At 55.8% G+C, this 11483-nt stretch overlaps 1 protein-coding gene across 6 annotated transcripts in view; it reads left to right on the top strand.

Annotated features, from left to right (window-relative positions):
• NOL4L (nucleolar protein 4 like) overlaps nt 1-10354 on the top strand; it is a 68109-nt gene extending 57755 nt beyond the window's left edge. For all 6 annotated transcript variants that reach the window (XM_072878831.1, XM_072878832.1, XM_072878834.1 and 3 more), the window contains 5 exons: nt 673-858; nt 938-1129; nt 1217-1339; nt 1617-1818; nt 5024-10354. In XM_072878831.1, coding sequence (XP_072734932.1) covers nt 673-858; nt 938-1129; nt 1217-1339; nt 1617-1818; nt 5024-5223 — 903 coding nt within the window. In that variant the 3' untranslated portion in view covers nt 5224-10354. The remainder of the gene's footprint in view (nt 1-672; nt 859-937; nt 1130-1216; nt 1340-1616; nt 1819-5023) is intronic.
• Nucleotides 10355-11483: the final 1129 nt, after the last annotated feature.

The raw sequence follows: 11483 nt of genomic DNA on the forward strand, positions 1-11483 counted from the left end.
CACGCGGGGAGCAACCGCACGTGAGGCGCCCGAGGCCAGGCAGGGATGCGGCTCCTGCCCCTGCGCCAGGAAAGCACAGGGAGGGCGGCGGGACTGGGAGCCTTTCCCTTGTGGGGAGGGAAGGACGGACGAGCGCCGCGCTCACCCGCCGCTGCTGCGGCAGAGCAGCTGTGCCTGGCCGCGCTCCAGCCTCTGGGCTGCTGCAGCTCAGCAGAAGTCGGCCCAAGCGCCGAGCGAGCGGTTGGCGGAGGGAAGGAGAGAGGGAAGGATGGTTTGGGAGAGCCGGGGAGTGTCCCCGTGCCCTGCCTGCCCCAGAGCCGGGGTCTGCAGTGGGCTCGCCTCACACCCCACCGGCTCTGCTGCTGCTGCCGTGCAAGGAGGAGCCCGATCCCGCTGGGTCGGGGCAGAGCCACGGCCCCCCCAGCCAGAGCCACGTTGCCTGCACTTCGGGCCGTTGCACGGTCCCTGAGGCCACCGAGTCCCCCCCTGCCCCAAGCAGGCAGGAGCTGGCGCTCGGAGGAGCCCGTCTGTGGGTTCATCTCCCCGGGTTGCAGGGGGACATCAGGAGATGGGCCAGAAGCAGTGAGCCAAGGAGAAAGGGCTTTTTCCTTGTGACTGTGGGCAGGGCCGGGCAGGCGAGGGCTGCTTGCGGTAACCCCCGTCTCCTCTCAGTCCCCGCCATACAGCTCCGGCAGCTACGACTCCATCAAGACAGAGGTCAGCGGCTGCCCCGAGGACCTGACCGTTGGCAGGGCCCCAACGGCTGACGAAGATGACGATGACCATGATGACCATGAAGACAACGATAAGATAAATGACTCGGAGGGGATGGACCCGGAGAGGCTAAAGGCCTTCAACGTAAGGAGGGCTCCGCGGGGAGGGCAAGCCCGCCCGCCTCCCTTCTCGGTGTTCCCACCGTCTGTCTTCTCCTTTGTAGATGTTTGTGCGTCTTTTCGTGGATGAGAACCTGGACCGGATGGTTCCCATCTCCAAGCAGCCCAAGGAGAAGATCCAGGCCATCATCGAGTCCTGCAGCCGGCAGTTCCCCGAGTTCCAGGAGCGGGCGCGCAAGCGCATCCGCACCTACCTCAAGTCCTGCCGCCGCATGAAGAAGAACGGGATGGAGATGGTGAGCAGCCGCCCCACTGCCCTGCCGCCCGCCACTGCTCCCAGGGCAGCAGGTCCCTGAGTGCCTTCCCCCCTTGTGTCTCTGCAGACCAGGCCCACGCCGCCACACCTGACCTCGGCCATGGCGGAGAACATCCTGGCCGCCGCCTGCGAGAGCGAAACGCGGAAAGCAGCCAAGAGGATGCGGCTGGAGATCTACCAGACCTCCCAGGTACGGTGCTCGTGGCTGGAGGTGGGTGTGGGGATAGTACGAGAAGTTTCTGAGCAATTTGGCAAAGCATTTTTAAAAGCCTTTCTAGAAGTCAGAGGGCTGCAGAACGGGGCCCCGTGCTGTGTCCTGAGACTCAGGCCAGCGGGGGTGGGGACGCTGGTTTGGGCTGGCCACGCTGCAGCGGTGGGAGACCAGGCGTCCCCGCGCCGTCCCTCCCACCGGCCGCAGAGGACGGCCGGGCTCCTCGCTGGAGTAAGTCTGTGTTTCCCCCGTGCAGGACGAACCGATCGCTCTAGACAAGCAGCACTCCAGAGACTCCACAGCCATCACCCACTCCTCCTATTCACTGCCAGCTTCATCTTACTCCCAAGACCCGGTCTACATCAATGGAAGCCTGAATTACAGCTACCGTGGCTACGGGTCCCTGGGGGGCAGCCTGCAGCCACCCGCCTCCCTCCAGACGGGCAACCACAGTAACGGTAAGCGGCCGCACGCTGCACCGGGGCCCGCGGTGGCACGGGGAGCCCACCCAGCCATCGCCTCCGCCCCGTGCCCGGGCAGCGAGCCGCGGGCTCCCCGGCATCCTGCGCTGGGCGGCCGAGCTGGTCGCTGGGGGCGAGGCAGGGGCTGCTCCCGCAGCTCACGCCAAGCCCGGTCACGGCAGCACCTCTCCCGCCCCTGCGCGGAGCTGCTCCGAAAGCCCCTCTCCTGCAGCCGATGGAGGCCTCTGCCCAGCTGCTCAGCTTGCCTCATCAGCGGGCGGTTAATTGTTGAACTGAACTTGGAAGGACTGTCTATGTGGCGCTGGTGGAGGGAAGGAGTGTCACTTAAAAAAAAAGAGAATCTGTACCAGCTATTAATTATTAACAGGAGCGGGCGCCTATCGCTGCCCTGATCTCGTTGCTGGTATGAGCTGTTCCTTTCCCAACCTGCGTCGGCTGCTCTCGAGGACAGGGACAGGGATGGGGACAGGGCTGGGGAAGTTCGGGGGCCCCGCAGCAGCGCCCGGGGCACAGCCAGCTCCTGCCGCACATCGGGAGGGTGGCGAGGGGCTGGGGGCCGCGTGGGAAAAGCGGCTGGGGAACAGGGCTGAGGCTGCAGGGCGGGAAGGCAGAAGGAGAGCGCAGGCCAGGCTTGAGGGGTCGGCCGAGTTAGGAGCACGCGGACAGAGCGGAGCAGCCTGGGGCCGAGCAGGGCACTTGGGGAGGTGCCGTGGTACCTGGTGACTCCCTGGCACCCGGCCGAAAGAGGTGTGGGAGGGGGCAAAGGCTCTGCCCTTGGGCAGCAGCCCCTCTGGCTTTGCCCTCCTGGCAGCGGTGGCAGGAGAGGCTGTAGCCCACGCCGGTCCTCGGCCGGTCCTTCGGCAATCTCCGGGCTGCCTTCGCTTGCCCCCAGTGCGTTCTGGGCCCCTGCCCGCCCCAACTGGAGTGCGGATTTGGAAGGATGTGATTTCCGGAGCCCTGAGAGATGCCTGTCTGGGATTAACTCTTATCATCCCTTCCTAATGCTTCTTAACCCTGAATAAAGAGCCCACCCCAGCCTCCAGCTGCTGAGACCTAATCCTTGCAGCCACGGTGGAGGCAGCCCTGGTTCCTCCCCAGGGCAGCACAGGCACCCCTGCCCCCGTGCTGCCCGGCACCCTCCTCTCGCCCGCCCCGCCGCGAGCGCTGGCTCCTTGACAAGAGGCAGGGACCTGGCAGAACCATCTCCGAGCAGCCCCAGTGAGCGCGGGCCCCAGGAGGAGCAGACGGGCCCCGGGTGTAGCACACAGCAGCAGCACACAGCAGCAACTTGCTTCTTTCTAATGGGTTTTTAAACCTCTGCTTCGCAATTGGTTTTTTTCCCCTTTGCCCGAGCTCTTTGCCAGTCCTTTAGAGGTAAGAGCGTGCTGCCGTAGCGCTGGCAAGGAGCACTGCAAGGAGCTGCGCCTTCTCCTCCCTCCGTGAGCAGAAAGTCTGCAGGGGTTTGCTGCCCAGAAGTGGCTTCTCCCTCCATCCCCCACCTAAGGCGATTCTTGCTCAAACCCGCATCCCCACTCCCACCTCCTTCCCCCTTGGTGAGCCGGGAGACGGGCTCCGTTCACTGCTGCCTTTTCTGTCCAGTGAAATTGCTTTCGCATGAGAGCCTCCTCCTCCTCCTCCTCCTCCTCCTCCCCTTCGCAGCGCTGAGTAGCCTGGCGTGGAAGTCCTCTCCTGGTGCCACTCCTCCCACAGCATTTGCTGCTCCCGCATCGCTTTCCGTGGCTGCTTTCCTTCCCACCCCGGGGCGATGCGCTCCCCTCCCTGCCGACCGGGACCCGCCTGGTCTCGGGGAGCTGCTGAACTCTCCCGTCCTGGTTTGCAAACCGCTGCAGCACCCAGTCCCCGCTCCGTCTTCCTGCGTGTCCCAGCGCTGCGTCAGGCCACCCAGCAGGAGCTCAGCCCTCCTGAAGCCTTTCTCCAGCATCCCCAACTGCTCCATCAGCCTGCCATGCTCCAGCCCACGGCCAGGGGATTGATTAGTTCAATGTCTTCTCTTTCTCCTTACACCCAGGCTGCAGCCTCGCCTGCCTCCTCTCCCTAGCTAGTACCACATCTCTAGTACACATCTTTCCTCTTCTCTCCGTTTCTAGTTGAGTGGGTGGTTCTTACACCTTGTTTGGCTTCTCTTACTTAGTCCAACGTGAAGCTAAATCCAGTTTTTCCCCGGCCTTTACCTGGCTGTGTCACTCCTCAAGCTGGGTATCAGCTTTCCTGCCAAAGCCTTCCCCGCGCAGCCACTCAAAGCGGGCTGCACACGCGTGCGCGTGGTTGTGCACGTGTATCTGCAGGCAGCCAGAGCAGCGGCTGACTGTTCCCTGGGTCTTGGAGAACTCGATAATTTTGTGACTTTTCGCAGGTTTAAGATCTGTAGCGACACGATCGGGGGGGTTGTGAGCTGGAGCAGCCGTGTGTCCTGTTCTGCAGAGGACAGACACACGTACATGGCCAGAAGCCGATCGCATGCGATAGAGGTGGAGCAGAGACTGACTTAGGAGAAAAAATTATCCCTGCCCATCAGGCAGATCATAAATTTTGCAGGACTTCATCTCATTTACGGACTAAGCCACAGAAATGTGCAGCCTAGTAAGACCATTTAGCCCCCCCGAGACGTTCTAGCTAAGGCTGAGCATGTAACCGCGTTGCTGGCCGGGGCGGTGTGCAGGAGCCCGGGCAGGGCAGGTCTCCTCCTCGCCGTGCAGCACAGCCCGGCCCCGCAGCACGATTGCTGGGCACGGACACCGTGTAGTTACCCAGCACTAAAGCAGGGAAATGCCCCGTGCGGGCTGTTACTTGCCCTATGCAGAGGAAAAACCAGAACCTGGAAGGTGATTTTGGTGGGGCAGATGATACCCTCAGGCGCAGGTTTAGCTCCTGGCAGAGCGCGGCCACAGACCCTTCGCAGAGCGGATGGGACAGGCTGCAGGACAGGAATTTTGTCACGTTGATGCTCAAGTCTCTTTCCTTGTTGCGGCTTCTGTAGAGGCGGTGACTTGCCTGCGCCGGCTGCTGCGGGAGCTGGGGCTTTTCACGTTGTCCAGGGCACCGCACTTTGCAGGGACCTTCCTGCCGGTGCAGAGGTCCAGGAGCTGGGGATCCCCCCACGGCAGGACGGACACCGGCAAGGCTGCTCTGCCTGAGCTTCCCTCTCGCTTTTCTTTGGCAGGTCCGACCGATCTCAGCATGAAAGGTGGGGCCTCCAGCACGGCCCCCTCCAACAGCACCAGCAGGGGAATGCAGGCTGCCCAGCTCAGCCCCACGGAGATCAGCGCAGTGCGGCAGCTGATCGCCGGCTACCGAGAGTCGGCGGCATTTCTGCTTCGATCTGCAGACGAACTGGAAAACCTCATTTTACAGCAGAACTGACTCCCTGTGTCTGCATCGCTCCTCTGTCGAGAAGACAATTTATACCTGCTAGAAAGAGGCTCCCAGCGGTGTCCTGCTCAGGACCACCATCGTCCTCCCGTGAAGCAGCGGGTACATGTAGTTTTAGAAGGTGGAATCCAAAAGACCTGTTTTCTTTTACACTCCAAGCACCTGGGACTTCAGGCACAAGGACACGTTTTTGAACCGTACCAACACCCGTGCGTCCAGCTGACCAGAAGCCAAACCTGCAGCTTGGAAGGATGTGGGACTTTCAAGGGCAGAAGGGAGCCTGGGGAGGTTTGGGGCTGCAGATGTATTTAGAATAACCTTTGTGGACCCAAATGTTAGATTCCCGTCCCCAGATAATTTCCAAGTCTTAGGTGAGCTGAATCACATATTTATTGAGAAATGGACCCTCCTCTCCCCTTAGTAATTTATTTTTCTGAAAATGGATTCTTTTGAGTTTGTACAGATTGCCAGTTTTTTGTCTGTCTGATCAGAAGGAATTTATTCCTGTGAAATAACACATTCCATATCACTACACTGCTAATTTCCAGGCAGCTCTGCCTGTTTCTCTGGGGAGCCCTTGTCCCACCGGGAGCAAGTTTGCCATCCAGCCCTAGACTTCGAGGCTGCTCAGCCTCCAGTAAGCGTAGGTGGCAGCTGACCAACGGAGCAAGCAAGCGTCCTGCTTAGACCTTCGTTCTAAGCGGTCCCGTAGCAGCAGTGGGGTCTAAATCTCCCGAGAGACTCGGCAAGCTCAGCAGACCTCCAGCTAGAAGGACGTCTCGCACTCATTTAAGTCATTGCAGATAAGAGAAGGAAGGAAGGAAATACCTGAGAAACACTGTCTTGCGGTCACTATCCGTACTCTACCTCACACTCCATTGTGGGCTTCTTCCAGGACTGGCCGCGCTGGTCCTGGGGGACGGTGAGTGTCGCAGACACGTGGATCGCGCCGAGGAGGCTGGAACCAACCCGGCAGAGCCAGCGGATCCGCCGGGGTCCTGCTGCTGGGCGGCCGCTCGCCCTCACCCCCCTGCGCCCGGCTGTTCGCTCCAGTCCGTGTGAAACCAACCCTGGGGTAGCAGCAGGAGAGTAACCCGTTTGGGAACCGCAGGGGTGTAATAAAGGCTAATGCCGGGTCCCTGCCTGAGAAGCGAGGTCAGTGCAGCGAGCCGCTCGCTCCTCTGCAGAAGACAGACGGGCAACATGCAGCAGCAGAACTGACAAAGTCCTCTCCGGGGCCCAGGATCCTCCCCCCTCCCTGCTCGCAGTCCTGGAACAAGCCCACAATTCCCAAAGTGTGGAAAAACCGTAGTCTGATGCCCATTCTGCCCCGTTACCATCCCCCCCCCCCCAATAATGCACTTCGTTTTGCTCAGTGCAATACCTACTACCAGTGCTGCTAAACCCAGGGACTTCGCTCAGGCACGGAGATGCTGAGCCGAGCCAAGCAATGCAACGTGCTCTGGAGCCACGTAGAGCAGCAGCGACCGGCTGCCGGGGATCCCAGCTCCTCCTCGCACCCCCGTGCCGGCGCAGCTTCCCCCGCCCGGGCAGGAGTCCTCACCACAAGATACGAATTCGATGAGTGTAAGCCGCTATACGCTCGCTTTAGAGGTAGATACTTTCTCTCTTTGGAGCCAGCTTTTTTCTTCTTTTTCGGCCGCTCTGGGCCCGTGGACGGGGGCTGCTGCTCCGTGGGGGCTGGCGCGGGCTGGAGCTCGGTGGCAGCGGCTGGTCCCAGCCAGGAGCAGACCCGGGCAGTTTACTCAGTAGCCTTTATACCTGATTATAGTCCCCACACACTGGAAGAGAAGCAAAAACGCTACCCTGCTCTTAGTCTCAGTACAGAAAAAGCCACCGGCTCCTGAGGACAGGCTTGCCTGGCCCGGCAGCAGAAGGGATTAACCGTTGCATTGACTGTTTTCCCCAAACTGTAAACTTTCTGTAGCATTTGGAGAAAAGGGACCTAACCCCTGGCCGTTGGGCACAGTCAGGGTGTCCGTGCAGAGATGAGGTGGTGGCTCGTTAGACCTGAGCCGATGCTGGAACCGGGAGCATCGCGGCCGTCCCGAGGGCTGAGCGCCCCGTCCCCTCCCTGCCCGCAGCAGGCAGGAGAGCGGGGCTGGGGCCAGCCCGGGACACAAGCCCTCCCCAGCCAGGGTTCAGACTCACGCTTTCCCCAGCACTTCACAAGCCTGCTTGGTTTGTCCACTGCATCCTCCCATACTTGGAATTTATGTAAATATTTATTTTTGTGTGAATACCATGAAGTAACAAACCTTTGACAAAATATGTAACCGCAGCCATTTGTGAAAGTCTTAACGTTAAGGAAGGAGAGGCAGAGACAATCGCTGTCCCGGAATTCTCTCTCTGCGATATCCCACCCGAGTCGGTGCCTCCCTCCCCGTCAGAGGCCATCGAGAACATTTAGCCATAAGTTTGCCATCCAGTTCACTGAAAAAGAGGTTACCCAGGGGCTTACGGACAGATCACCATCAGCTACAGTTTGTTTAAAGTTTTATTTATACAAGTTTTAGCTGTCGTTACCAGATCACCTTTGAACTTGTCTTAGCATGTGTTGAAGTTTAGTAGCTCTTACACTTTGTTAAACTGCTGTAGAAGACAGATGAGGCTCATGGTTGCATAGGAAGGTATCAGGCTACCCTGTCCTAACAACTGACATTCATAACTTGCAGCTGAATGGTACAGACTCAGATTTCCAAAGCCCCGGTGACAGCCACATCTGTGACAAGTTATGAAACAAATGGGATTGACTACAAATTTCTGTCAGGGATCTTTTTCTTTCTTTTTTTTCTTTCTTTTTTTTTTTTCGGTGAGCCGCAGCTTTATAGTTTCTTTGGAGCGAGCTCCGCAGACATCTCAGTGCTCTTCAGCTGATCCATGCTCAGTTGCGGCTCTTCTGTGCTCCAGGACTGTTTCACAGCCACATTCCTGCGCTCTCACTAGGCAGGACGGGGTCAGGAATCGCTAGTCCGGGTTCTCAACGAGAAGGAATGAGCAGGAGCAGAATACACCGGCTCTCCAGATATTCTGAGAGGTGGAAGGAGAATGCTGGGTTAGCAAATGGTCTGGATGTTCTTGGTTTTGTTTAAGAAAAGCTAATCACTGGTCGAGAAAATAGATTTATTTTATTTTATTTTATTTTAAACACAACCATCCTGCCCTGGATGTGCGGTTCCCATGATGGTGTTTCTACATGGGAGAGCGTTCCCGGGATTGCGAGCAGACGTAACTTGTACCTCCCCGATCCAAAGGGCCACCTCCCTCCCACGAGTGGCCGTCGGATTTAGTACCAGTTCATGAAAAAAAAAATGCTGCTTTGAACTCAGAGGGTTAATATACTTTTGATTTGTAATTTTTTGTAAAACTTTTTACAAGGTAGCATAGTATTTCACCAGAATACCAACTACAATCCGTCCATGGTCTGATTTTTATATAATTTAGTGGTGCTTTAGAAACTTTTGTTTGGTTGTTTCGGAGCTGTACAGCTCAGTTCTTCGCCTGTATCTACCTAAGACCAATGTGAACCTTTGTATTTTTGCTCCTAATTTTGGACTCAGTGAAAGTGTACTGTTTACATGTACAGAACTCCCGGCCCCTGTGTGTTCTGCAAGACCTGCTGTTGAAGAGGAAGATGCACCTCACCCAGTTCGTCTGCTTAACCAAGCCACAGCTTCACTCACCCACTGACACACGCACCTACCCTAAGGAAGACCCCACGAAATTGAAACACCCTTTAAGCAATTTTGGGTTTTTGCACAAGCTATTGCATTTTTTTCCAGTAGTCGATTTACGGATTGGCTGCAGTTCAGATCGAGAGCTGATCCGGAGCCCAGCTCACTGAAGCACCAGGACTCGGAGGCAGAGTCGCACAGTGCTGCTGTTTCGCCGTCCTCCTCCCGACGTCCGCAGCAGGAGGGTGAAAGCTGCCGAGCTCAGTGTAGGGTTCAACCAACGCGGGAGAGCGCTCGAGCCGAGGGGGCTTGCAAGGGAGCGGGGGGAAGCACTCGTCAGCATAACTGGAAACATACTTTAACAAACCTGGTGGAATCGCCCGAGCTGGCCGCTGATTTCAGATGGAAAGGGTGGGAGCGCATTCCCTCGGGAGGCGGGGGGCTCCGAAACGAAGCAGAAGATAGCTCTTTGGAAAGTCGGTGCTTTCCTGAGGGCTCAGATAGAAAGCATATGGCACTTAATCCAGCTTTTAAGGTGACACTTTATTGCTTAATCAATTGATTCATTTTGAAATGATATTTTTGCAGATAGGCACCTATGCAACTTAATGTGGCTCTTAAGCAGATGAGCACTTCCTCCTCAACGAGCTCGATAAGAGTTATTTGTGTTATATACTGTGGATTTTTCCAGTAAATGTGGCTTAATATTTTAATTCTTAGAATGTGTGTCTATTATATATGTGATGCAACTTAATTCTGTTCTGTTTGTGGAATGATTAGCACAGGCCAACTCCCTGTTCCCCTCACTTAACAAAGACCAATGAGCTGTTAATCAAGCTGTTATCTCCATGGTATTACTTGCTAAATGCACTGATTTCATAAGTATGTGGAATCCTTTTTTTTTTTTTCTTTTGAATCTGTATATCATATATAAGACTGAATCTACTTAATAAACACTGTATAACAAAAAGGGCTTTCTCCTCCACTGTCGAGCACCGCTGGGCGCTGCTGGCACCAGCCGCTGCCCCTCGCCCCATCGCCAGCCCGCATTTGCTCCCCAGCCCCAGCCTACGCGCTGTGCGAGAGGTCGGTGCGATTGGTCACCAAAGCGGGATCTAAATTTAGGTGTTAAAGAAAAAAACCAATGTCTTTCAATAATTTTGACATAAGCTGTGCTTTCCATTCCTTAACAGACAGCCACGGGTACCATAGAGAGCAGCGTTAGCACTCACAAGTGGGGCTAGTCACAAATTTTATGCTTAACTTATATTTTGACAAAATTAATTTTGTGAAGTGTCTGTTTTTTGTGGAAAAAAAAAACAAACAAAAAACAACGGAGTTTTCATTGAAGTTTGTGGAAAGTTCTCCCTCTCCTCATGGAAAATACTGATTTTTCGTTATCAGCTTTATTCACTAAGTATAATAAATCTTTGCATCCATAAAATGTTTATCTCAAAGCACTGTGTAGATAAAAATCTCCTGATTTGCATCAGTGGCTGGCTGACAGTCAGGAGGACCCAGGAAAGGAGTCAAATCAGTTTACAGCTTTGGTGGAAACGTCGCGTTTCGGTTCGCGCGCGGGTGCCTCGCTGCAGCGCGGGCAGGACCTTCCCCAGGTTTGCTGCTGCAGCCGTGAGCGATGGCCAGAAGGACCCTTTGTTCCACCTGAACGTCTGCGCTTGCAAATAGTCACCGGGATGGCACACCCCACAGGGACCTTCCAGAATCATCAGTGCGCGTGTGCGCGCAGAGCCAGCCTGAGGTTTTTGTAGTATACGCAGGTAAAGCACCTCCCGTGTGTCCATGAGGCAGTCAGGTTTAGTAACAGTAAGCCTCCGCATAAGCTTTGCTCCCAAATTTCAAAGGGAGCAAGGGAGACGGCTGCAAGCCGTGGGGACTGGCAGTGCTCGGCCACGCCGCCGTGCAAATCCGTTTTCGGTACCTTCAGAAATCCCTGCTGTTGCTTCCGCAGCCCCCCGGTCGCAGGTCTCTTGGCCGACTTGGAAAGTCCCCTCTGTCCGCAGCCGGCTCCGCCGCAGAGCTGGACGCAAACAGCAGATGGTCTGAGAGAGAGAAAACTGATTATTTAGCAGAGAAATATCACAGAGAAAAGAAAATGTAATTTATATTTGCTCTGTGTGAAATTCTGACATTAATAGGGTTTTACTCTTGAAACCTCCAAGCTCCCCTATGCTAGAGGTAACTAATCCTGACATCATCGTCTGCCAAGCCAATAAAATAGAAAACCTGATGTCAGTTATTTAGCTGTTTTAAAGCTTACCTAAGCAACAACTCTACTTGTTTTCTGCATTACTTATTTTTAGCTTATTTAGATCGTCTGGATATCTCTAACCACACCTGTGTTTGCAGAAAAAGTCTGCCAGAGCCAGGAGAACATCAATGAACTACCAAAAAACACAAAAGCCTTTTTTCTCCCAAAAAAGGCGGTGCCAGAAGAGCCACAGCCCTGGCCACGGCTCCGGCGCTAGCGCAGACCCACGGCTCGTGCCGCAGCACGCTGCCGGCGTGCAGGAGACGTCTGAGGTCGGCTGGGTT

The sequence above is a fragment of the Ciconia boyciana genome, chromosome 14 (assembly GCF_034638445.1).
Source record: "Ciconia boyciana chromosome 14, ASM3463844v1, whole genome shotgun sequence".
Taxonomy (NCBI): domain Eukaryota; kingdom Metazoa; phylum Chordata; class Aves; order Ciconiiformes; family Ciconiidae; genus Ciconia; species Ciconia boyciana.